This window comes from Rhea pennata, chromosome 1 (assembly GCF_028389875.1).
Source record: "Rhea pennata isolate bPtePen1 chromosome 1, bPtePen1.pri, whole genome shotgun sequence".
NCBI classification, from domain to species: Eukaryota; Metazoa; Chordata; class Aves; order Rheiformes; family Rheidae; genus Rhea; species Rhea pennata.
The window spans coordinates 156105808-156133412 of NC_084663.1; the positions used below are offsets into that span (position 1 = coordinate 156105808).

Sequence of the window (27605 nt, forward strand, 5' to 3'; positions counted from 1 at the left end):
GTGTACTTATTTGTTATCTAATCCTCTTTAGATTCTGTTATGAATGGAAAAAAAAATCACAACACGCAACACTCTTAAATAGCAAACCTGACAAAAATGTTCACTCAACTTGTACCGTAACAGTTCTGCTGTTTTTTAAAAGCTGTAAAACAGACCCTTTCTGGGGTTGACAGAAGGTTTGAAAAAAAAAATCAAAACCAACTAACAAAAAACTAATTACATAAGAGGCATTTTTCATGATGAGATCTTTTCTTGCAGAATCAGCCACAAAAAAGAGAAGCCCAAGTGCCCTTAGAGTTAATAAGGTCTCCAGTGATGGGCTACTACCAGCAATAAAAACAACATTAGTAACAGAAAGAATGATAGCAACAAGGACAAAAATAATGCGTCATATTTATGCTGTCTTTAGTTACTGGTACTGAAAATCTTCACAGCTTCATCATAATCCAGAGGATATTTAATACGTTTCTTAAAAACTTAGCCCCAGCACTGATGATGATATTAAAACCCTCAGTTTTCATTTTAAAATTTCCTATCCCATGAAACTTTTGAGAAATATTTGAAATTGGAACTCTTTGCATTCAGAAAAAGAGAGATAAGTATTTACTATTTTTTAAATCTCTACTTTTTAATCCCATCCCACGATTTTTGTAGATCTGAGGAGAGTTTCATTCCTCAATTTAGGATCTTGCTTAAGGCAGTTTTCTAAACTCTCCCACAGTCAATAAAAAGACAGGGAGCTGCAAGGGACAATTGCTCCCACTTACCCTACAACACATTTCCTAGGATAGGTCCTCTGCAGATCCTCATCTCTTCTAACTGATTATTTAAGGGTCTTAACCAACCAGCTAAAACTAGATACTTTACCATCGATATCTAAAGTGAGATGATATGCTTCCCATTCCAATTTTTAAATGGAAAATAAAGTGCCTAAATTTCCTAAGGCACACATCAAGTAAATTAACATTGAAAAAAAGGGAAACCTATTCAGAAATTCAAAAACAGCTGAATTTTAAAGGGACCTTTTCAGTTCTATTATAATGCACAACTCATAGAAGATATTCATTAGGATATATCCAAATAAAAAACAATTAATATCTGATCATAAAGCAGGACTATGAAATCACTACTATTTTGTATTATGACAAAATCAAAATGATTTCAGGAAAAATTCTTCATCATCTTTATACCACCAGTAGTCCAAAAGGATCTAAAATAGATAAACTACAGAAAGATTTCATACGTTGTGTGGGCTGCCGTATTGCAATAAACAGCTCTAAAATGATATCTTCAGAAACAACATACTCCCTTAATTGAGATGATTACCAAGAACTAGGTTCTGTTTAATGAACTTCTATTCTCTGTGATCTTTCATACACTGCTGCTCTTATGCATGATTTCACAAGAAATCAATAGGACTCTAATACAGCTTTTGAAAAAGTTACATATTCTACATTACAATTGTTATTAAAGAAAATCATTACATAAAATATTGAATTTCTCCAGTCGCACTGTAGTCCAGAGCATTTTCTTACAACTGAAGCAATTATTTCACTGGAATAATTCTGTTTCCAGTTCTCCATTCAGAGACGTTACATACGACAATCTGAAACTCCTGTGTCTTGACAGAAGCAACACACAGCCAGAAAGTCTTTTCCCTCACAGAGCTCTATTACCGTACATATTTGCAGTCCAGCAGGGAAGGATAACAGTGAGTCACCCACGGTCCCCGTCCCTGGGAGATGATCTCTCCCGACGTCAGTCACAGAGGAGATCCTCTCACGATTCCATTTGTTGTACAGCTGCCGTGGTCAAGGGAGGACTTAGGAATACAGTTATCATGAAGTCAGAAGAGGTCCTGCTTAAATGATTCTCACTTAAGGCCCCAAATTTAGGAAGTGGTGCTATAATGATGCTACCAAGACAATGTGCTACAAAGATAATTTTTTCATGTAAAGGAAAATTTAACTAAACCATAAAATATCAAAAGGAATTGCTAGTATATCCCTCTGGTACTACACATAACATTCCTTGGGTCTGAATTCGTGAAAACAGCCTCTATATTTCATAAAGCCGAGATAGTCAGTTGGCTCCCTTCCTGCTGTGGCAGCCTAATAGCAAACACAAGGAAAAAGAGGGTAAATAGGAGGAGCAGAAAAGGCAACATTGATTTCCATAGCTGCAGAATCATAAACAGGACAGCCTCTTCCCTGGAACAGTGCAGGACTACCTAATCTGACAGCCTTTGTAATGATGATAGTGATAATAGCAGTAGTACATTCTGCTTTCAACGGCATTCAACTCAACATCTTAAGGAGTAATGCTGGAGTACTTATTAAATTTACCATAGTGTTTCTCAGGTGTTAGATTGGAACAGAAGCATCTCAGACTGACAATAAACTTCGGGCTCTGTAAGAATCTGCTCAGTAGGGGCAGTCCAAATGCTGTTCTCATACTCTTTCATACTGACAAGTTCTCTTCTTAAGATCAGCTATGAAGTCAGGCATCAAGCCAATCATTATACCTGTGTCTTTAAGACCCATATTTGTTGAATTTTCCCAAAGTGACAGCTATTTGGGTGTATTTAAAAGATATATTCCATAAAACAGAGTATCTAAAAAAAAACATTTGTTCTCTGGATACCCTTGCTTTCTAATGTTTTTATAAAGTAAGACATTGCATTTCTATTATAACTCATTTTTTTCATTGTCATTATTGCTACTAACATCATCGTTCTTACTCAAATGAAGTACAAAAATTAGATGGACAAAGAAACCTCTCAGTTTGATCAGGAAAAGAAAATGACTCTAAATACTCCTAACACTATCTACAGATCTATTTGCCATTACCAATGCATTTTGTCTGTTTCTATAAATAAAAATTACTTTAACCTAATGATGAAGTCATTTCTTCATCAAGGAAGTTAATATACTCCAGAGAATCAAGTGTCCAAATTTGTGCATAATAAAGAGAACTACTTATTCCTATGAATTCTTAACTTCCTGGTGGTTCCACACCAACACTTCCTGTTGTGAACGTATTGCTTTAGAGTGTTTTAGTCATACAAAGAACCTTAGCTAGCAAATAGGATGATACTCCATTTTTTGCTTTTCAATTTCTAGGCTTTTCATGGAATGTAAATTTTTAGAACTTTTTCTCATTAATATCTTGAAATATCCAACTATCAGCAGGTATAAAGCTGGCATACTCAAGTTCATGAAATTAGAGTATTTTCTATTTCTGAAGATCTAATCTTGTATGAGCATGAGTGACAGAAACTACAAACATACCAATAAATAGAAAGTTCAGGAAATGTACAGATATTAAAGTAATTAAAGCCTATTGCAAGAAAATATTCATCTAGACTAAGAAAATCAATCAAAACTAGTTCTGAGCTAACCTCCCTTTTTTTCTCCTCATGAAGATGCAAGTTAATATCCTTTAAGTTTGTTAACTAAGAAAACTTAATTTTGATGGATGGAAACCAGCTAGCTAAATCAAGAAAAAAATGATATCTTGGATCTTATCTAGGAAAAAAGTTGAAGTCAGGTAACACTGCAATGTGCTAGCTGAGCTTGGCTTACCTTCAAACACATTTCCTAGCATAGGCCTAACTGAAGACTTTTCTCACACACTTAACATTTAATATAGTTCTTTATTTACAGACAACTAGCACAAGAAAGTTAAGGAGTCTAAAATAAGCAGATATGTTTCTGTGAAAAACATTATATGCTACATGCATATACATGTACAGTAGCTACTTTCTGATTTTTTTAAAAAAAGACAAACACAAAAAATCAGTTTAACAGTATGTATTACAAACTTTCTTTTAATGAAGCACTCTTTTTAATGAACTTTTTCCTATGTTACAGGACTGTAACAAAGCATCTGAAGCCATAAAAAATTATGATTTGCCATAAAACTTTTTTTTTAAAAATGGACAAACTGATTTGTTTCAAAATTTATACAAAAATAATTGGACTGCGAATTTACATGCCAAGTTTCCACCTGGGAAGAAATTTTAGGGACTGTTAGTATTACAGACCATTGAAAATGAAGGTTGGAATGGAAATGCTGACAGACTTTTAACTACCTGTGCTAGCTAGACATATAAATGCACACAGACACTCTGTAAGAATCTGAAGCTTTCTTTGATAAAATGTGTTTCAGTATATCAAAGATGAATGTTAACCTTAACAAGCTTTTCAGTTCAGTACAGATATATAAGTACAGAAATCACTATTTTGCAAATTTCCTGGCTTCCTAGAATAGGTTTGAAGAAGGAATTATTGTAAGCCATGGGTGAGATGTATTGTAAGAAGTGTTAATGAGGGGTGAATTACACTGTAAGCACTTATCTTTACTTTTTCTGTTGAGATCATTCTTTGAAGAGGTTTCCATGGCCAAAATATCATTTCTAAAGTTAATTTTATCTTTTCAGAGCAAATGGAAGGGAAACCATTTGTTTGACATTATCTGTCTGATACAAGCCTGAGAAACAGCGACCTAATCAAATCATGCATGGTTTTCATTATGGGTTAGGAACAAGTACTATCCGACCCTACCAGAAATCAGCTATTTGAGTACAGTAAAGTCCATACAGTAGTAGACCAAAGCCAAATATGGCAAGAAACTTATGGTTAATGTAAAACACCTATTAGTCTACATCATTCTTAAGACGTTTTTCACTAGATCCTTTTCACAGGGAATCAACCAGCTTACTTTTGAATTCATGTTCTTCCTTTTCAGGGAGTGGTTCCAGGGATAGTAATCTTTGCCAGTGTAACCACATCATGGTTGTTTTAGAAGCACTTTCCAGATCCAGTCCAGTGATTCAATCCCACCATCTGGTTTTAAAGGGGAAAAAGTTCTCTCTCTATGGAAATATTAACCTGACATGTCTCTGGTCTAGACTAATAATTATGTAAAAGATAAAGTGAGTCCCATTATCCATGTGGAATGGGCAGAGGTTTTGATAAACCAGTAATAATAGGTGTCAGACTAGTCACTGAGGACTTTTCTTACTTGTTTGCTTTCTTATAAAAGGGAACTTTAGGTTCATTCAAGAATTCAGCTTCCACTGGGACTGACTAACAGTTCATTTATTTCAATTAAAGGCAATGGACTGCATTTAGTGTAGTGCCCATAAAACAGGAAATTGAATGTTGTTCAACAAAGGTTGACCTGCTCCTGTAGATTTTTGTCTAAATTGCTTTTGTTCAGAATGGGAAGCAGGGTTCCTCTAATTGTACCATTCTAATTCTTCTAATTGCAGCCTTTTATATATTCAAATGAACACATTCATTTTAAATGGTTTATACTTTGAAAAAATTGCACAAACAAAACATGAGTTGAGAAACTAGAATAAGTTGGTGACCTTCAGTAGAGAAAGATCTACAGTGTAGCAGTTTTGAAATGTAGGTGCCTTAGGCCCTGTTTTAGCAATGCATTTAAAACAGGCCTAACTTTCATTAAGAGCGCCGTGTAAAGAGCTACAGTCAGAAATCATTTACAGTGCACAACACTGGTTATTGCCCCTGCAAAACAGGACCTGCAGAACTATGGAATGTATTCTCTAGTGCCATCTACTGGCACCTTAACCATTACACTAACTCTTCAAGTAATTCCTTGTGTAGAAAACACATGTAAAAATATTGAGTACACATATAAATAAATACTTATTTAGCCTATTCCTATTTTAGTCTTACTTGCTTATGGATTGTACTGAGAAGGGTAATCCAAAAAGGTCTTGTAGATTGCCTTTGGGAGCACATGTTACTCTCATATTTATACAGTCAGTTTGTCATTCACCTTCAGTGCACACACATTTATACCATCATCCAACATCTATAGACATCAGTGCAAATAGTTTTGCTGAGCTCCATGATTGTATCTGGAGTTTTTTAAATGGAATTTTCAATGCAAAAGAGCTAACTGAATTATCTAGTCATAAGGAAAACTCTATTCCACCTTGAAACAGATGAGAAGAAAATAGATTATCAAGGATATTTTATGGACAAAGGAAAATAAACTAGACATAGTACAATTACAAAATATTTGAATTATTGGAAAGTATTTTCCTCCTACATATCTCAATGAATTGTAGAAAGACTGATAAGCACTGTTATACCCATTTTCCACATGGGGAAACCAGAAGAAGTATATTTTATATATATGTATTTTATATATATTTTTTTTGCAATAAAGATGAGGTACTTATTAACAAAGAAATAATTCAGGAATTCTTACTTCTATACACCATTTTTTCAGATCACTTTAAAAAATGATAGCATCTTTGAACTGATTGCTTTCATAGCAACTGAGGAGAGTGACACATTTCTAAATAGTTGCATAGAAGTGTCTTATAAAAGATACATTTATAATCTTATTGGAAAACACAAACAATACTATCTATCTTTGCAGAGCTATGTCAGAAATAAGAACAGCTAGTCTCATTCCTAGCAACAGTAAAACAAATAAACCCTTATAAATTAACCTAGCCAGCACTACACAATGAAGCATAGTTAGTTTCCTGTAGAGTCCCAGCATAATGACCACTATCAGTCTTCAGTTATTAACTGTACTCTCAGGTTTTAAAGTCAAGTCTCTAATGACTGTCTTATTTTCTTTTAATAAGGAAAGATATATTATTTAATATTAAAATAACTAAAAAGCTAAAGGCATGATAAAATAGTATTATTAGAAATAATACCAACTTACATGTATTTTTTTCTCTCATGCTGTAATAAGGTTTTAAAGGATGATCTTTCTGGAATAACTGTTTGATTTAACCTCTGTTTTTTGTGGCAAAAAAAAGGCTTCACAATTCAGAATGCATTTTTCTTTCTGTTCTGTTCTGCAAAGTAAGTATTCTAACACAAAGTAAGAATCCTAAAATACTGTAATCTCACTCAGTGGGTAGTGGTGCCTAACATACACACAAAGGAGATAGGAAAAAAAATACAAAGTTACAAGGAAAAAGTAAAGGAGATGCAAATAGAGAAAAATGCTGAAGCTCTTGAAGACCTGCCCTAATGCTAGTGGCTAACCTAAGAAACGAGCATCACTGAAATAAGCAAAAAATAATTAGAGATCTTTGTCTTCATGCAAATGAAGAACAGAGTATGCTACAGCCCCTAGACAGGAGCAGAAATTGGTGTGCTACGGGGAACGTCCAACTCCCATTCTTCAGCCAGTAAAGCGCCGAGCTTATATCACACAGTCTAGCCCTTCCCAACTGCATTAGCCTGGATTCTTAACAAAGTCACATCTCTCTATCTCTTTCAGCACACACTGACTCTTGAGAGGGTGATACTCGCCACTGCATAGTGTTTTCTCTCTGCTGTCCAAACCTAGCATGCAGATTTGAGCAGCTGGAGAGAGACTGTGGCACTGTCCTGGAGAAACACGAACTGCAAATGCCACTTGTGCAAAGGCGGGAAATACACACAGGCATTTCAGCCTTCCCAGTAAATCCAGGCCTGCTAAGTACCCCTTCCATTCTGACGGCATACACGGAAGAATGAACAAAGCAGTAACAGCAAACCGGTAACAAATTATCCCAGAAATCTGCTCTGCACGATACACGTCAGCAAATACCTCACCACAGAGAACACAGAATGGTCGTTCACACCACGGGGAAGCTGAGCTAGATGGTGCTGCTGAGTGACGTTACCTCCGAGGAAATGCACAGTTAGCACGGTGACCGCACTGCACCGCAGGCTGGAAAGGTGACCAGTGCTCGGCACAGCTTCCTTCTGTTTAGATCACCACACGCCTTTCCATTAGGTAATAGGCACTGGCCTGTTAGAACCTGGCCTTAACAGGCTTTGCCAGTTCGAACTTGGGAATGAAATGGAATAGTTTTAAAACAGGATCTTGCTGCCAAACAAACATAAATATTTGTTAATGTTTTTTCAACATTAATAGGGATCACTTCCAGAAAACGTTGAAGCCATGATTGCATTTTAGGGCATAAGTATTTTGCAATACGGAGCTTATTACCTTTATTTCCTCATAGGTAAACTTTACTGTTCAAGAAAAACTGTTGCATACGTTCTCCCAGTATTAATATCCCATTACTGTTTCTGTCAGCTCAGAAAGTGAGCAAGAAAACTTAAACAGTGGTTCCTGGCCCATGATTTGGAAACTCCCTTCCTTGACATAAGCTGTGCGTGCAGCTGTAAGCACAGCTCTACTTCAGGCTCTGTTCCTCGTTTGTGAAGTAGAGGTAATAGCAACTCCTTATATTACGAGTGTTGTGAAATTAAACATAATAAGCCCTCAGGAGCACCGCGGTTGTAAGAATAAAGCAGGAAAGGCAAAAAGTCAGGGCATATTTATTTATTTTGCTAGAAAAGCATTGCTCTCAGGGCAGTAAGGCAAACATCCCTGGTGTAATGATAGGTAGGACTGCAAATAAGATGTGTTTGGCCTGTTGCTTTTAACTGGTATTGTTTCTGTTGCTAGCTTTTCAGGACACTGCAATCAAATAATTATTGTTTCCTTGGTTGCCAACTATTTTTCTTCTATTAGTAATACTGACCTTTGTTTATTCTTCTTCCTCCCATGGGAAATTTCAACATGCCTCCCGAAGGATGTTGTATGACTCTAATTTATAATGGGATCACTCCCATTCTTCCCAGGGGAGCCTTTCTCTTTCCATTTTTTCCCCTTGCGTCTGTAGAAGGAGATACCAAGTCAAATCTCTGCTGCATTCACATTCGTGTAATCTGAACAGGAGGAACAAATCAGTAGTTCTCACACTTATTCATAGAAGATGCACGGTTTAAGAGAAATTATCTTAAACACTACTTCATCTAAACTGTTCATGTGTTCGTTCCTTTAACTTCTCCAGTGCACGGATATTTTATACCTGGCCTGCATCTTATTCATTCACAGCTTATTTCTTGGTGCATTCTTCTCCTCTTTAGTTATTCTGACATCCACCTAATACTCCTTTTTCATCAGTGTTGTTTATTTTGTTGTCTTATCATGAACCGTTACCATCTGTCCTAGAAAGCGTTCCTTTCACTGGGTCATTGTGTACATTTGTCACTCTCATTTGTAGCCCCCAGCTCCACTACTGGCAACTCCTGCTGATGACAAGTGTCTGACAATCAGCCGCAAGCCTGCTCTTGGCTTCAAGCCTAAGGGAAACTCTCGGCTTTCTTCACATTTGCTTTTTGCAGCAGTACCTTTATACAGACGCAGCAAAGTCACCTTTTTCTAATGTACAGGTTCTCTTAGAGGATTCCAGCTCCCTTTGCACCATCAAGATTGAAAACCTGTAGAAACAGTTTAAATAAAAGTACAGACAATACTACCTAGCAAACTAAGCATGGATGGCATTTTTCCCCCGGAGAATTGTTTTGAGCAGTGAGAGCACGTCAGTGTATTATTTCATCATCTAATATAAACAGCAGGAGCTCCCAACTCAAGTGTGCACAGGAACCTTCAACATATCAGCCCTAAGCTACATCCTACCCCACTATCTAGTGCAACACTTTCATCTCTTCCCATGCCTCCTGTGCCCTTCAACTTCAATATTACCTTCCTCCAGTCATTTCTTCTACTTAACTTTGGAAAGTCAGAAAGAATGGATAATTGCCCAATGAAGATTTAAAAGAACAGAGCCTAGGGTGTGCTAATTCATTAACTAGCTAGTAGAAAAGTCTGAAAATTGGCTAGATATCGCAGTGCTACATACACATAGATTGGCCTGGTTCCTACCTATCAGATGCTGGCAGACAAATAAGACAGTCTTAGTTTGAAAAAAAGAAAAAAAAAGGAAAAAAAGTAGCTTAAGGGGCTACGTCTGCATAGATTCAATATACTAAGTAACTGTGCCCTTTGACCTAAGCACTCCACAATCGCTACGTGCTCCTGAGCAAAGGATCCAACACCAAAGGACTTTCTAACTCAACTCTGTGTGACATCACAGCTATGACGGCATTAACAAGAAGTGCTTTGCAGTCAAAATCTGTGAACTGAGAGAGTGGCTGCTGAGAACTTGAGTCCCATCTTACGTGCTTTTGGGAAGTGCCTTACTCAATCTAGCACTTACTCTAGTCTAGTCCTGCAGACTGAAACCCCAGTAGTAGCTGGAATCCTAGAATACATCATAAGATTTAATTTCATCCCCCAAAAAATCAGTTTACATGAGACTCCTTCACCATGCAAACAAAACTGTCCTAAGTAGAGCTGTTCAAGATTTGCTTCAAAAGCAAAGTTCTTATCATAACTAAAATGTTTCATCCATTGGTTCTTCTATTACAACCATCTTCTGCCACCATTACTCAGAATCAGCAGTGCCTGACTCTACAAGTGCTATTTAATATACTATTTCTTTAAATGTTTTTACACTTTATAATTTTTTTCTTAGTTGTTTCTGTCTCCAAAACCAGAATACAATACAAAGTAAAATACTGAGAACTATCCAGACACAAATATATCACCACGCTATGATGTGCAATGGTTTAAACCATAGAAAGATATGCTTCCTTCATCAGAACCTTTTTAATAATGCAAATAAGAAAAAAAGAGAAATCCTTTAGCATTTACATTGTTTCCCACACTATTAAGAATGGTAGACTAGTCTTCATAGAAGATTATTATTATAGAAGATTATTATAGCCTTCATAAGGCTGTAACTTCCATCTGTGATAGATGTCTCAAAACAACTTTACCAAACTTGCATGCCAGTTGAAAACACTAGCAATTACCAGTAACCACGTATGCACTGATGTCTGCAATAGATCTAGAGAAGTACATACATGCATTAGATATTCCATGCATTTGGAAATCCTGCTCTAATGCATCAGCATCTTAGACCAAAATGAAGCAGGTCCCAAAACCCATTTTGAAATCAGCGTGCAGCAGATTTGATGGCAGATTAAACGCACTGCACAAATTTTATAGAGTGTCTACAGCATGACTAGACTACAGAAGCAGCAGGCTAGATGCTATGCATGGTGAGGGTACTCAGTGTTCAGAGCTTTGTGATTGCTCAAGACGGCCCTGTTCTAGTACTGCTAAAGTCACGGTTATGGCTCTGTGGTAGATCAGCTGGGATGACATCAAAGTCAGTCAGAATGCTCATCAAATACAATTAGGTGTGGCATGTAAAATTGTTATCATTGCAGCTTGAATATTATCAACTTATCTATAGACAAGTATTACTGATATAATTTAGAAATAAAGGGCATGGGAAACCAAATAAGCCATGGAGTCAAAGGACACGTTCCACAGCACTTTCAACATCTTCGAAGAAGAGCAGAAGGCAAAGCAAGACCTTCTAATGAAAATTAATTCTGGAATTCTAAAGATTTATTTTCTCTATAGTATTTTGTTTCTCTTCAGATCACTAAAAAGATTTCTATAACAAATTTCTGAGGTTTTGTCATTTTAATGAGATATTCACAAAAACTAAAAAAAAAGGTTGAAAGCTTTTGTTAAAACTAATAACTAACATGTAATAATAAAATTGCGTTATGCCCAATGCATTACTCCTTTAACCCTTAGCCTGCTTTGATATACCTGGGGAAATGAAATAAATGAGTCAACTTGCAAAATGAAACACTACTTTGTGAACACAGGAGGCAGAATCTGGCACTCAGAAAACTTCCTGCTAAACCGGCTTGCCCATATTTGCAGTATACTTGTCTTACAATTTTTAACAAAACATTTTGGGAAAGTAACAATTACTATTTTTTGCTCATTGACGCATGCAATTAAGTTCAATAACTCATATGGTGGCAAGGGGGGAAAAAAGTTTTAGTCAATCCTTTTTGATAGAATTTCAACACTGTAATTGACTATTGAAATTTCAAATTTGCCTCAGGGTAAATTCCTCTCAATTGTTGTATCATTGTTTTCAGTTTGAATGTTTTTCCCATACCTGCAACCCTATTTTTACCACAAAGAAGTTGCTTCTTGACTGCTTTTCCAAAAAAAAAAATCTCTCAGTCATTTTCATATTCATACAGAAAAGCAGTAATGGTAGCGATACAAGTCTGTTTAACGAAAAACCCTAAAACATAACAGGAAAAGTTCTGGCTCCAAATACAATTTTAACATCCAGGATTTCATTCAAATAGTTTTTAAAAACTAAATGAGAATTAGGAATCCATAAAACACGCATGACAATTAGGATTCACTAAGCCATGTGGAAATGCTGTACAGGCAGGTGTGACAGTCTCCCTGATAAAGCTGAGTCAGCATTTCAAGGGTGGCATCTTCCTTGTCTTTTAAGAGTCAAAACTTAGAGACCTCTCCTGAGGGGAGTGCCTATGATAGTCTTTGAAGAATTGTGCACGGCTCACTCTTTTTGAAACAACTGCTCTACAAATAGTGTTCTGTAATATCCTAGTGGTTAGAGCACTTGCCAAGTCCTGTGTTCCAGCTCTCAGGATTAGTCCTCTTTTTGTTTCCATGACTATTTAATAAAATGAAAAAACAGTCTCATGAACAGGAACCTAAACCCAAGATGACTCACTTCCACAACCATGTTCACTCTTCCATCTCATCCTGTGTATATTTTGTGAAACCATTTGGCTTCAAATGATGAAGCAGAAGTGGATTTTGCCCCTAACTCTCCTCCCACCTTTTTCCAACATACAGTGGCATGGCGATGAAGATATTTTCATGGAAGGGAAGAGATATGATATGAATATGGAGGCACCAGAATCCTGTCTTCTTGCTTCTCTAACTACTTTAACTACTGGATCAAGAGCAACCCGTGTGCCTGAATAACAGTGACCTTTACTTTTCCTTTTTTCTTTTCTTAAAATTAGGCAAGTATTCCTATTGAATCAGTCCCTCATGAGACTTAGATGACACTCCAACTCATTTTCTGCATCTGGTTGGGCTTAAGTTCCTAGTTAGACATGCCTAAAGCTGCAAACGCTAAGAGATCTTTCAGATAAATCAGGATACGCCTACAGAGCTAAGATAGCTACGTGATCATGCAGCTTCTGACAAGGTTGGTTGTTTTTTCACTGTTAAATAGTTCAGTCAGTCTTCAGAGGATCAAGTCTTAGGTCCAGATGGAAATACTTACATGTGTTCTTAATACACATATATAGTACCAGTTAATTGTTATATTTAACTCACTGTGGGAAAAATCGAACATGGGGACGTATCTTGACAGATATGTGCCTCATATCTTGATCAAAACCACTACTAAACCACTACCACTCATCACTACTAACAGTGTTCAAGAGCTTTTATTCAGAATCTAAATGGGCTAGACGATGATAACAAAGCAAGTGAATGAACATTCATTTTCCCATCTTCCACATAAAAAGTAGTCCAAACATTATTAGAAAAGTGGTAAGTGAACTTACATAAAATAATAAATTTCAAAATGTCCTCTAGCATTGATAATTAATGTCATTTAAAAATTACCACATCAATCATCATTTTCGTAATTTTGTTTATTAAAATTATAACCATTTGGGAAAAAATAAACATGTTTTTAATTTGCTTACTACATACCACACACTAGCCTGATTACTCAAGATGTGATTTTTTTATTGTACCTGAACTACAAAACACTTTCAACAGCATTTCAAGAGCATTCTTGAAATTGTTTATTTTTTCAAGGATATCGTTATCCTCTAAAATATTATTTTCTATGCACAATTAAATAAATGTATTTTCTGTTTCCCTATAGGATTGTTCAACTAATAATTTTATGTATGTATACAACTTACCCAGCCTTTCTGTGCAAGTTCAATGCAAAATCCCTTTCAGCTGACTTTATTTCTCTTTATCTCAATTTTTTCAACTAAATGTTTCCCTTTTCAAATGAGTCCTTCTACAGTAGCAGTTTAAATGACTTATTCTCTCAAGTTTTAGAAAAGATTACTTTTCTCTACGCCAACTGTTCTGTTCTTCTGCCATGTTTTATTCACAGATGTTCTGCTGCTCTCCCAGATGCTTCATCTCCCTACTTCTATAGGTTGGCAGCTACAGTGCTGCTAAGAAAAAAAAAGAGCAGCTGAGAGAAAATGCAGAAGCAAAACAAGCAACTTATATTAGGTGTGAAAAAAGTGAGTAAGTAATATAACTTCTACACGTGTATAACTTTTGTGAACCAGAATGTGACATGAACCAGTGTTTTATACTTAAAAAAAAACCCATACCCTGTGTACATAGTTTCTAATCCTGCAATAAACTCAGACTGAAATAGCTACTGTGAAAGAATGAATATTTAGACCACTTTTTTTTTTTTTTCTCCTCCCAGGAACTTAGCTTTTCTGTGCTTCTTCTGTCCTCTTACTATTGTAGGCAACAGTATGCCAGATGACAGTAAATCATATACCCAATTCTTTGCACTATTACACTCTATTGCTTTCTCTCTCTGCTTACCCTGCCAAATCCTTCCATTTTGGATTTGTTAGGAAGATCTTATATCCAGCTGTGCTCTACTCTCACACAAACCATAGTAATCCTTCTTCAAGCTCCCATGATTCTCCTTGACCCAGATAATGACAAAAGCGACGGTGGAAGTGAGATCAGAGGTATGATCTGGAGATTATAAGAACACAGTGTCTCTACAGGACTATCATTCAAATGCCTAACGATCTGAGAGATTTCATGTGATAATAGTAGCTATGTCACAGAAGGGTGAGATGCTTTAATGATGCCAGCATTTGGCTGTCAAATAAGGTGTCTTCCAACGATAAGCCAACTGTTTTAAGCAGCAAATTATGTATTTGAATATACTGAATATATTCAAATGGAGAAAAAAAATGCAAAAATACAAGAATGCATAGAATTGAGATATAGCTAATAAAGCATAATAATGCAGTAATTTACATGTAAAAATGCAAAATCTGATTCTATTCAAGTACTGAAAAGAAACTGACTATAGAAATGGCTATTTTACTTTCTAATTAATCCAATACAAGAACTGAAATTATTTAATAAATTCTTAAATTTAGGATTTATAGAAGAAAATTTTGCAGTACAATTCCATATCCACTGTAATTATATCTGTAGGAAATAGAAAACTCACCTAGCTAGCCTTAGTAACCTGCTACAAACGTATGGCTACTTCACGGTTAGAGATGAACAAATGCCACGCGGGTCTGTGACTCTGGAATTCCTGCCATGCTGTTTCAGTGTCCATTACTCTGTGGTCACTTGCCAAGCGGCCTGTCGGATGGAGCGGGGGAAAGCCTTCAGTTTTCTATATTTTCTTTACTAGAGTAATCCCAAATTTCAAGATATGAAATTCTTCCATCAGAAAAAAAACCTAAGTCAGTCAGATGAAAGAATTAGATGAAAAGACTTTTAATTGAGACTATTTTTGTCAACTAATCAAAAGTTTCACAAAATACGCCTATTAAACGTTTTAGGAATCTAGACATACTGGAAGAAGCCTAAATTATGAAAGCTATCTCAGCAACTGCCTTCTACTGAAATTAAAGATGAGGCTTGCCTAGCCTACAGCTCTCAGCCGTTCATGTGAAATCAAGGATAACATCAGTTGAAAGCTCTGCAACAGCAGACAAGACTAACAGCTACATAGCAGAACTGGGATTAAAAAAAACCCTCACAGATCGCTAACTGAATCATCGGCTCATGCTCTCTGCCTAACCTAAAGCTGTTGAAAAAGACTTTTTGAAATGTTGATTTTTTTATCATTATTTGAAAAAAACTTGATAATAACAGCAACTCTTCAGCTGCGGAGCACCTCGCCCCAGGACGCTGTGGTGGCTGACGCAGATTGGGCTCCGCAGGCCAGGCCGCTCACACAAGCGGAGCCCAGCGAGGGCTCCCGCAGGGGCGCCACGCCTGAGGCGGCCAGCCCCAGCGCAGCCAAGGCGCGGGGCCCGGGCACACCTCCGCCGAAGCACCGGGCGGGCGCCGCTCCCCACGACAGCCGCCCGGGCTGGCTGGGCCCTGGGCCGCCGGCTGCGCGGAACGCACGCTCTGCTCTCCTCCCCTCACCACGCCGCAGCGCCTAGCGCCATTTCGCGCCCGGGCCAGCGGCCTCCCTGCGGGGACGCAGTGAGCACCCCCCCCCGGGGCGGCGCCCGGGAGCGGGGCAGCGCCTCGGCCACCGGCCTGCCGCGGAGCAGCCATCTCCCCCCCCCCCCGGCACCGCGATGACCCTGCGCAACCTCCCGCCACCGCCTCCCCACGGCGGCGCGCGCATGCGCGGAGGCGGGCGCTGCCTGACGCCGCTTCCTCCCCGAGCGCCGCCTGCCATTTGGCGCCGAACTTGCCCGAGCGCCTTCGGGCCCCTCCGGCGAGACGCTGGGGGCGTGGCGGGCGCCAACGGCCCGAGCACCGCGCGGTGCATTGTGGGGCGGAAGAGGAGAGTCACCGCTCTGTTAGGGCCGCCATCTTGTCTGCGTCCGGACTTGCTGCAGCTTTCGGGGCCTGCTCCTTCTCTTCGCTGGTCAGCGCGGTGGACAGCGAGGAGGAGAGGGGCCCGGCGGGGCGGTGCTGATGTGCGCGGAGCCTCTTCGCTCCTTTCTTGGGTGCCGCTAGTGAAGGGGGCGGGAGGGGGGCTGGTCGCCGGCGAGGCCTCTACTCTGCCGGGATGGGTCGGTCCCGCAGCCGGAGCTCGTCCCGCTCTAAGCACACCAAGAGCTCCAAGCACAACAAGAAGAACCGGAGCCGCTCGCGGTCCCGCTCCCGGGAGAAGGAGCGGGCGCGGAAGCGCTCCAAGTCGCGGGAGAGCAAACGGAACCGGCGCCGAGAGTCCCGGTCCCGGTCCCGCTCCAACACGGCCCCCTCCTCCCGCCGCGAGCGGGAGCGCGAGCGCGAGCGCGCCTCCTCCCCGCCTGACCGCATCGACATCTTCGGGCGCACGGTGAGCAAGCGCAGCAGCCTGGACGAGAAGCAGAAGCGGGAGGAGGAGGAGAAGAAAGCCGAGTTCGAGCGGCAGCGGAAAATGTGAGTCCCCGGCCTGGGCACCGGGTTGCTAGGGGAGGGCAGGAGGGAAGGCCTGTGGCGTTCGGGTGGAAGGAGCAGAGCACTGCCCTGCTGCCTTCGTCTCTATGCCTTCTCCCTCCGAAACAGAGCCCTTTGCGATTTTGGGAAAAGGGCTTTAGGCGCTACCTGAGGCCTAACTTCTGCCCGTCTTCCCGCCATCCTTTCTTTTCCTAAAGGCACGCTCCCTCAAGTCCATTAAAAGCCCTCTGCCCGACACGAGAGCCTAGTAGCACGTTGCCTCGCTGTCACCTGGCTGTGCTCTCTTCCTATCTCTCACTGCTCCTCTGCGCTGCTCTTAAACTTCTTTCTGTGGCTGAGGCCTCCGGTCTCCGGAGGCTTTGTGCAGCACTGCCACACTTTCTGCCCCTCCCCCTTTTCTTTTCTTTTCTTTTTTTTTTTTTTTTTTTTTCTTCCCGTAGAGCTTATATTGTGTCGAGCTTGTAGAGTTGCCCGTGTTGTCGGTTTTAAGGAGTGAAGAACAGCGATCATGTTAACCTGCGATTTCTTTTTCTTCCTTTTTTTTTTTCCCCTCTCTCTTTTTTTTCCCTCACCAAGTGGGACGGTGAGATCTGGGGGTTTGCTTTGCTTAGAAATCTTTTCCTTGACTGGTTTCTGCTGTGGGGAGTGTAGTTCTTCACAAAGTCTACGGAGAGAGATAAATTCTAATAAACATGGAATAGGGGTTCAGTTGTCTAGTAACTTTGTTACATTATGAAAGAGAACCTTTCTATAGTACAGATAACAGAACAGTTGTAACAGTTGTGAGTGATTCTTGTTCTGGAATGTTATTCTCGTTCATTGGAGCAGTAAATTTAGAGATAAAATAGCGAATCCAGAAGTAGCATTTCCTTGTTTGCGTGTGTAAATCTAGCTAATTCAGTTAATTCTCCAGTAGAGAAATTTGCTTTGAGTTTTATTCCACCTATACTGTTTTAGTGCAATAATTCATATTATTTGTAGTTCAGAGGGTCTGATCACCGGAAGTTGCTGCTTTCCGTTCTGTTTGACTGTTGAGAATCCCCTTCCTTAACTTCAGAATTTGTCAGTGATGTCCTCAAAAATTTGCAAAGTAGCACAAACACATGTGAAAAAGCTTTTTGAGTTATTGGTCCTGATTTTATGGTTTATAGTTTTCTCCAGTATCTAAATTTCTAAAAATTCTTACATGCATCATGAAATGACAGAAGAATTGGAATATACTTGAGCTGCTTATTGTGTTTTTGAATCGTTATCCTAATATTCTTTTAGAGTCTCTTTAGTTATATATATTTCTTCAAATGCTCCTAAATTTTCTTTAAATCTTCCACCTTTAAATTCACTTTATGGAATAAAGAAAATATCACACAAATCACAAAATAGATATGTGTTAATATGTAATACTTCAGTTGTATAACTTCTTAGTCTTGGTTAAGAAGTATATGGTTGGTCTACATCCAGGGCTTAAAACCTGAAGCAGGAGATGTGTTCAAGTGCCTGTGGCAAATGAAATGTTCACAATCTTTAAGTAATATGTTTAAAACGTTTGACCACTGATGCTGTGGTGTTCTCCAACTGCAACTGGTGTGGGCTGTAGTTCATTAAGTAATATTTGACACAGCAACATATATTGCAAGTCTGTTCTATGCAGTAAGTTTTCTATGTAAAGCTATACAGTTTTGAAATTGTAAAATACAACGTGAAGTTTGTATGGGCAAAATATGACATTTGATTGGTATTGGCAATAGTTTGGTAAACTTGAGGAGGGAGCAGTATGTGAAAATATCAGGCTTAGAACTGCGAAGTTTTTAAAATACACCTCAAATTTCAAAAAGAACAGGCAATAAATCTTAATACAGCAGAAAACTATAAGTAATTTATAAACTGTGTTAATATATACTAATGTTAATGAGCAAAAGTAACTTCCTTGCTGACTGAATGAACTAGTTTATACAATGAAAGGGAATTTCTTCATCTGTCTTTCATCTTAGTACAAATTCTACTTTTTGCTGGGATGCTAATTTCCTGTGAGGACCTTGCAAGCATACCAACTTTTTTTTTAAATCAGAAACTTGCTGAACTGTATGCAGTCTTCTGTGCAGATTTCATAAAATTAGTCTTTAAGAAGTAAAAGAGCATACTAAACATATTTTGATGTTAATAACTTACCTGTTTCTGTGGAGTCATTGCTCAATAGGTCAGCATAAATTTACATCCATATATAAAATACTATAAGTATCTGTGATAGAAAATGAGTAGTTGCTATCAACTGCAGAATAAATCTTTGAGTTTCTCAAGAAAACAAAGTTATAAACACAGATATAAATATCAAACTTATTGGAAGTATATTGTCTTTTATCTATGGTCATTAGGTGGTTTTAAAATGAATTTTGAGAATAAATATTTGCTTGATACCATTTCACTTTCTTTTTCCAGTGTTCAAGAAACACATACTCAAAAGTTATTTATAATTGTGTTGTTACCTGTGAATGTAGAAATATATATTTGCTTAGTTTAATTGAATTTAAATAGAATTTGTGGAGGCAAGAAGAATGAAACTTGTGCATACATAGTGCTTAATTTGAGTACTTCATCAACAGCTGAAGATACTTGAAAACTTGCTTCATATGAGTGGCATTTTAAAACTATATGCTATTTTTAATCAATTTAACTTTTATTCTAGATTCCCCTAATGTTAAAAGTACAACTAATGTAGTTGAATAAAATGCTGAAATACAGGCTTTCTTGAAAAATGAATTTCTGTAGAACAGCCTCTGATGTATGCCAAACTATATCACTAAAGGACTATGAGAGTACATACTACTGAATAGCTCTAAGAGTGAAGAAACCATTTTAAAAATAAAAGGATATTTGGGTATATAGAGCTAAAAGGTGCAAAGAGTATTTAAAAAAAAATTAAACTCTTGACCCCCTCTTCCGTCTTCTCTCCGAAAAGGGCCACAAGTAGTAGTGGCTTGGTGAAGACGAAATAAGAAAATGAGGGTGATACATTTTTCTGGATAGCATAGATTTTTTTTTTTCTCTTGGGGTGGGGGGAGAAATCACATCAAGATATCTTGTGTTGCTTTAGGAAAAGATAATGCTGGCCTCTTGTCACTGGAAGAGTTTGCCGTTTTCTGAGGAATGAACGAATGAATTCCCTCTACTGGGCCTGAGTGTCTAAAATCCATTTACTAAATTAAATGGACTATCCATTTGCTTCAGAACAGTTTTGTAAAAAAGATACGTGAGTCAGGAGATTTTGGAAGCCTTTCACCTTGGTATTTCACGTGTGCTATAGATCTCTAATCTGTACTTTAATGTCTCCCAAAAACATATGTTTACAAATTGCACATAGGGAAATCTAAAATTTAGTAAAATGCTGTAGCTTTTTTTAAAGTTATTTTTATGTCTGTCAGCCTAAATTAGATGATAAAAGGCAAACAGTATGAACATGACAGGAAATTACATCAGATCAGTGTTACTGTAAATTGTTCGTTTCTGGTGCTGACAGGCTAGAAGATATGTTTATAAGATCGTTCCGTACTTCACAGAATACTTAAAATGAAAGTTTAGTTTCAAGGTTAAAACAGAACAACCCTCTCCCCCAAAAGTCTGTGATAATCAGAAGTAAATAATACTTTATAAAAGCATAGCTACGCAGTATTTACATTGTATTAAAAAAAATGTGCAAATGTCTAATTGCCATATCACGCTAGTGTTATGAAACCAGGAAGAGTTCCTATTTGAAAAAGTTTCTTTGCTTGATAATAAACATGGGCACTGACCTTTTATATATCCTTTTTACTGAAAGTTTAAACAGTGATCAGGCTAAGTGATAGTGTTGCCTGTAAACAAAAACAAGGAAGACATTTGAAAAAAAAACTTCTGAGTTTTTAAAAAGGCAAAACAGTATATGTTCCAAGGATTTATTTAGTGCTTCGAATTGGTATGTTTTGCTTTGGATAACATGGTGGACACAGAGTGCCACAATAAAGAGGTTAAGGAGAGCTGAATATCCAAAATTGAACAGGTAAATTATTGGACAACTAGATTACAGAAAAAAAATGGAATTCTTATTAGAAATATTACAAATTTCATTGTTTCTACCATTTATTTTAGTTAGTAGTTTGGTGCCTTAGAGATGGAGGTTTTAAAGACAGGATTTTAATGATACATGTAACATAAAATTGAGCATGTTTAAATTCTGGAAGCAAGAAGGGTACTGAAAATTTTCTTTTCTCTTCCTGTTTTTTTTTTTTTTTTACTCTAAAATTACCTTTCCCATATCAAGAACTAGTATGATACATTGTTTTGTTAAGTTTGATGTTTTAAGAGACCGAGATACTAAATATCGTGTGGTGTTAATAGCTTCCCTGTAGAAGAAACATTGTTTTGCCTTCTGTTTAAAGCAAGAGTATTCAGGCAACCACTCTTTAAATACAGGATCCGTGTGTGGAAGGCTCTAAAATGTTGATCCTGTAGCGTGATTGCTACTATGTATTTGCAAGTGTTTATTTTGATGTAATCATTTTTTACTGATTGAAAAAAAATAATCTTTGTGTTTGCCTTTTCTAGTCGCCAACAAGAAATTGAAGAGAAACTCATAGAGGAAGAAACTGCTCGAAGAGTAGAAGAGCTTGTGGCTAAACGCGTGGAAGAAGAATTGGAGAAACGGAAGGATGAGATTGAGCGAGAGGTTCTCCGCAGGGTGGAGGAGGCTAAGCGCATCATGGAAAAACAGTTGCTCGAAGAACTCGAGCGACAGCGACAAGCTGAACTTGCAGCTCAAAAAGCCAGAGAGGTAACGCTCGGTCGTTTGGAAAGTAGAGACAGTCCATGGCAAAACTTTCAGTGTCGGTTTGTGCCTCCTGTTCGGTTCAGAAAGAGATGGAATACAGCAAATCTAATTCCCTTCTCATATAAACTTGCATTGCTGCGAAACTTAATTTCTAGCCTATTCTGAGGAGCTCACTGAAACTTAAACAGTTACTCTTCTAAAACCTGAACAAGGATACTTGATTTTTAATGGAACTGACCTACATATTTCAGAATTGTTTGAAACTTTTGCCATGGCTGCAGGATTTATCAACGGTCCTTTCTTTTTTGGGGAAGGGTATTAAAAATCTATAATTATGTATCCTTCATTTGTTTCATTTTGCTTACCTAGACTGTAAGAGGCTTCTGCCTTCAGTCAGGCAAAGAGCAGGGTCCAGCACTGAGCTGCAGTACCTGTCTTTAACAAATAGGTCTCTTATTCTCCATTTAAAATAAACATTCTCCTTGAGCATACATTGGACTAATTCTGGGACTTCGAGCATAAGCCCATCCACGTCTTCACCAAGGATCTATGTCCAGATCATTATATCCATTTTTAATAACTACTAACAACTCCTTTTTTTTCCCTAGAAGTTATAAAAGAGCAGGTTGCCCTTGTCTGAAGTCAAGCTGAACATGTGACTTGGGTTTTTTGGTTGTTGTTTTTTGTTTTTGTTTTTTTTTTAATCAGCAGCCGGAGCAGAAGCTGAAAATGTCTTTCTGTGAGACAGTAATTTGCTACTAAAGGCTTTGATGCCTGCCTGCACCAATCATTCCAGGATCCATAAATTTCAAGAAAAACTTTAAAAGAAATTTGCGCTGAGTAGTCACAACTATCGAACACCTTTTTCAGTCTGCACCTCCTCCACAGTTTAGGTTAAATTAATATTTTGATTGGCTTACCAAAGGAAAGTCATTAGTAATGAAGCTTTCTGCTTCATACTAAACATGACTTGTCTGTTATGTAGTATATTTAAAATAAAAAATAATTAAAGGGGGGGAAAGAACACTGAGTTATAGCAGATACTAAGAATGTTAAATTCCTCTTGTTTTGCAAATCCAAACCTTAATTTTAAAGAAACTGATGTTGAATTTAGATACATACATTCAGCAAATGCTTCATATAGGGAGGTTTTCATTTGATCAGATCACATTTTTTAAGATGTTTTGACTGTATCCAATTCAGTGGGGAAAAGTCCCATCAATTCTTTACAATGCAGAATAAACTTCCATACCTGGAGTGAAGTGTGCTAGCCGGTAGCTGGTTACTAGTCATAGTAAGAAGTTTTCTCTTCACATGCTTGCTTTGTTCATATTAACTTTTTTTTTCTTATACAGACACAAACCTCTGGCTAACTTTAAATCTTCCAAATATTAAAATAATTTGGATATATATATCATGTGAACTGAAACACCTCAAAAACTTTCACGCAGTCTTCATATTTATGGGTTGCATACAGAGTTCCATAAAATTCACCAAGAAAACAACAATTACAAGGCTTTATTTCCTGATCTTGCCTTTCCTGGACTCCTGAATTCCAAGTTCAGACTGCAAATGACAGTTCAAGCTGTCTTAAAATTGTCAAAATATTGAATGTTAAGTCCATTCTCCCCATGAAAGAAGCCCATAGCTCCATGAAGTATGGATTACCATTTGTATTTTTCACTAACAGTAAATGTATTTTTCTTATTAATTGTTTGCCTTAGGAATGATTTACATATTTTTGTTCCTTCTTATCATAAACATCTGCATTCCTCAGCTCAGCCTTCCTTGTATGTTGTTTCGTTATAAATGGTTGAGCTGCTGATGCAGGTATTGCCAAGCTAACAGTACAAATCATTTTAAAGAGGAAGCTGGCGCGTATGGCAGCCGAGGAGCACACTCTGCAGGACACTGGACAAGACAGTAAATATTCAACTTTTAATGCTGATTAAAGGAGTATAGGTAAAGAATACGTAGGTATACTTAATTGGTGAGACAAACTATTCACTTTATTTATATTTTATATATTACTTTTTAATTTGGTAAATACTATCCAGTTTTTGTAGTTGTCCTTGTTGATTTGTGTGATATTAAAATTGTAGTAATAAATTATCAGGATTCTGTGATTAGGGAGGGTTTAGTTGGTTGCTGTTTGGACTGGGCGGGATGATTAAATTTAGTTCTAGAGACCAGATTTAGTGGCTGCACAATTTCTATTTGTGAGACAAAATAGGTGGCTCTAAAGCTGCCACTTTAAGTCAGTTCACAAAAGAATTCTGAGAAAGATTAGTGAACATGCGGAAATGAATGTTTACTTTACTAACATCTTGCCCTGTCCTCCCCTTTAGGAAGAAGAGCGTGCAAAGCGTGAGGAACTAGAGCGAATACTAGAAGAGAATAATCGAAAAATTGCAGAAGCACAAGCTAAACTGGTATGTGAACATGTAATTAATAGTTTTCTAGGAGAATACAGGTCCCTCTGCCTGATTTGCAATACAGTTGAAATACGCATGACACTCCTTACTAGATTTTAACCTGTCTATAGCTAGTTATGTCCATAAACATTCTTTTCTTCTTGAGAGTAAGACAGACCAGATCCTTAGCAGTAATAGTTGTCTGAAACTAGTGAAAGACTAGTTCTGGCACAAGTAATTTAGAAAAAGATTGCTACCTTTAGAATTTAAAAATACATATTAACTGTATTTCGCTGGGAAACTTGAAGTATGCTTGCAAATACGTGTTCAATTTCTAGAACATGAATGACTAAGTAATTCTGTCTTGTTGAGTAGGACATGTACAAACTGGATTGAGACTAGTATAATGTTATAGAAGTGCTGAAAGGGACTTTGAGCCCATAAGCTGAAGACTTCCAAATTATGCAAGGCTAACATACGTTAGTCTTCAAACCAATTTAAGCAAATGCCTACCTCGTGAGTATATTTAGAATAATTTAGCTGATTTTAATCAATTTATGATAAGCCAAACTAAGCTGCTTTTAAAATTCTGTTTGGACCATTTCAGTCACTCAAGTAATTACAACTTTCTCAGGTATACATGATCTTTTTTAAAACTGCCTGCTTGAATTGCATCTGCTTGAACTGCATCTGCTTTAGTTCTCACCCTGCAGTGATGTTGCTGCTTTATTCTTTTCCTACCTTGAATGGAGGAGACAGGATAAATAGAAAAATTGAAATGCTAACCAATTTAATGAACAAAATCAGCAACTTCAGAAGACTACCAGAAGAGCTTCTGTATAGGAAATGCTTGCGATTTTACTACTTGCAAGCAGGTCCATAAGTAGACTTTTACATGAATTGTTTTGCTGAACTCACTGCATACAGTAATACAGTATCAGTGTAAGGATGGACTTGCTAGAAATCAAATGACAACTGACTTGAATTAGGAGGGTCCTTTGGACTTGGGTATTGGAGAGTGAGTTATGTTTGAGGGAGCATTGCTACGTTTTATTGTACTTTCATCTTAAATAGAAAAATATCTCTTGACGGCTGTCATGTTTATGCATTGACTTCCTAAATCAAAATATTTCAATGTGTTATTTACAAAGCAATCTTGAAAAACCTTATATGTAAGCATTCTGCATTTTGATATGCATCTGTTAGTGTAAATGTCTGTAAATTGAAGTTTTAACATTTTTATTAAACTCAATTCATATAACTTTTACTTTGTATAAACAGTTCCATTGAAACAGACTGTGATGTCTAACTGGGATAGAACTGCTTGCATAAATACACAGAATTGGACCTCTTTGGGAATTGATACAGAATTGTAAATTTTATGACTGCAAAATACATTGGCATAAATTGTATTGTTTTCATACATAGGCTGAAGAACAATTGAAAATTGTTGAAGAACAAAGAAAGATTCATGAGGAGAGGATGAAACTAGAACAAGAGAGACAACGTCAGCAAAAGGAAGAGCAAAAAATAATCCTGGGCAAAGGAAAGTCTAGGCCAAAACTGTCCTTCTCACTAAAGAGCCAGGATTAAATTGCAACTCTGAACTCTTAAAACAAAAAAGAAACAGGAAAAAAAAAAAAACTTTGTATGGTAGCTTCATGTTGAAGTGTTTTTTTTTCTCTCTCTCTCTCTCTCTCTCTCTCTTTTTTTTTTTTTTTTTTTGTCTTTTTTTGAAAGTCTGGAAAGTTAGCTTGTTCTAATAGGGGCTGTGCTCTGCAATTCTTATTTTTATTTTTTTTTTTTAACTTCCATTAAGCTAAATCCTTATCAGATCATTGTTGCCTTTTAGAGAGTAATCTATTCTCATCCATTTTGTTTCTGTATGAGTGGTCTGAAACAGATCAGGTCACTTTATGAATTGTGGATGATCTGATAAGGTTTTACTTACCTACACATCAGAGTTTGACTCTGATAATTGACAGAACTTTATACTGGGTATTACTGACTTTTGATTAATTTTTTTTAAAAAAGTCAGTACATACATTGGTAAATTGCCATGGTATTACTGGACCTCTGTGGTTTATTGTTAAATCAATGTCCTATGATACTGTCCCATTGTTGCGCTTGATGTTCCTGATACAGGTAAGGAAATAGTTTGTCATTTCTGCTATGAATACATAGAGAGAGTTCAGTATTGTCTCTGTTAGATTTGTTTTTATTACATTGACAGCATTCAACCAGCGTTCCCCATTGTGTAAATAAACAAATTTGCTGAATAAAGTGAAAGTCTTAAATTCATATGTTTAAGTAAATTTTTTTAGTACACTTCTATAAACAGCTATAAGAATGACAATGCACATTATTAAATTCAAGACTATAGTGGTATTTTTTTAAGTTTGCTTTAATCTATTGTGGCTGCTCCTACTTATAATGCAAAATTACACACAGTTAGAAGTCCCTGCAGTTGTGAATGTTTTTGATGGCTGTTGCTTTTTTCATGAATGTCGGGTTTTATTCTGACAAAGACTTATTTCAGCTATAGTATCATGTTTGAACAGCTGTTTGGCTTACTGCTCCCAGGCCAGTACTTCAATATCTATTCCCCTTCAGTTTACCTCATAATATGGTATGTTGTATAGGTTAAGATCTTTACCATATAATGAATAGATAGATCCAAAAGGATTAAAAATTTGAAGTTCTTCCCCAAAGGACTGGACCAGCTAGCACACTTGAACTCAAAAGCAGAAAATGAGATTCTATTTAAATGTATTGTTTTAGCCAGAAAGCAACTGTTATTCATATATGAAATCTTGAATGTTATCCATTTATATATACAGGTTTTATTTTGAAAAATTAAACTACAGATTAAAAACTATATATAAAAAAATCCCCCTTTTGTATGTAACTCTTCTATCAAAACCTGGATTACTATAGCTTGTCCAGTTTTAAAACTGTCTTTTTCCTGTTGGTGTGCAACATCTGTGGTAAACATAAAATGAAAGATATCAGTAGTTGCTTTGAGTATTTGAATGTTTGCTGGACAAAGTTGGAAATAATTTCTGATACTCCCAACAGATGTGTTTCTGTAGATTTGGCAAATTAAATGTGGGAGCGAGTTGAATGTATCACTGAAAACAGTATTCAACATGCTTTGTATGAAATTTGGGATTGCGGGCAGGTTGATGTGTATTGCTTTGTCCAGTATGTCAAGATAAATGTGAAGACAGCAAAATACCTACACTATTACTGTACTTAAATTTGTCTTTATATATTGTATTACAAAAAAAAAGGTTGCTTAATGCATAAAAACAAGCTGAAGCCAAATCATGTACATGACCTGTTGGCAGGAGCAGGCTGTATTTAAAGCTCAACCGATACCTGTATTTCTAAAACAGAAAACATCCCCTGTTCCCTTATGAGAAACAAGCTATTAAAAGTCAATACTGAAACAGTCCTAT

The 27605-nt window shown here is 37.3% G+C and overlaps 1 protein-coding gene across 1 annotated transcript; it reads left to right on the plus strand.

Annotated features, from left to right (window-relative positions):
* The first annotated feature begins 16329 nt into the window (after positions 1–16329).
* On the plus strand, positions 16330–27599 carry ARGLU1 (arginine and glutamate rich 1). The gene is made up of 4 exons (XM_062566788.1): positions 16330–16914; positions 21508–21733; positions 24079–24162; positions 25573–27599. Exons 1-4 carry the CDS (start codon positions 16559–16561, stop codon positions 25735–25737), a joined length of 831 nt encoding a protein of 276 aa, XP_062422772.1. The 5' UTR covers positions 16330–16558; the 3' UTR covers positions 25738–27599.
* Positions 27600–27605: the final 6 nt, after the last annotated feature.

Excerpts from the sequence above, each read along its gene's own strand:
- ARGLU1 (XM_062566788.1), top strand. The coding sequence starts at position 16,559 with ATGGGTCGGTCCCGCAGCCGGAGCTCGTCCCGCTCTAAGCACACCAAG. Across the intron at positions 16,915-21,507 it reads TTCGAGCGGCAGCGGAAAAT|TCGCCAACAAGAAATTGAAG; the intron begins GTGAGTCCCCGG and ends TGCCTTTTCTAG. Across the intron at positions 24,163-25,572 it reads CAGAAGCACAAGCTAAACTG|GCTGAAGAACAATTGAAAAT; the intron begins GTATGTGAACAT and ends TTTCATACATAG.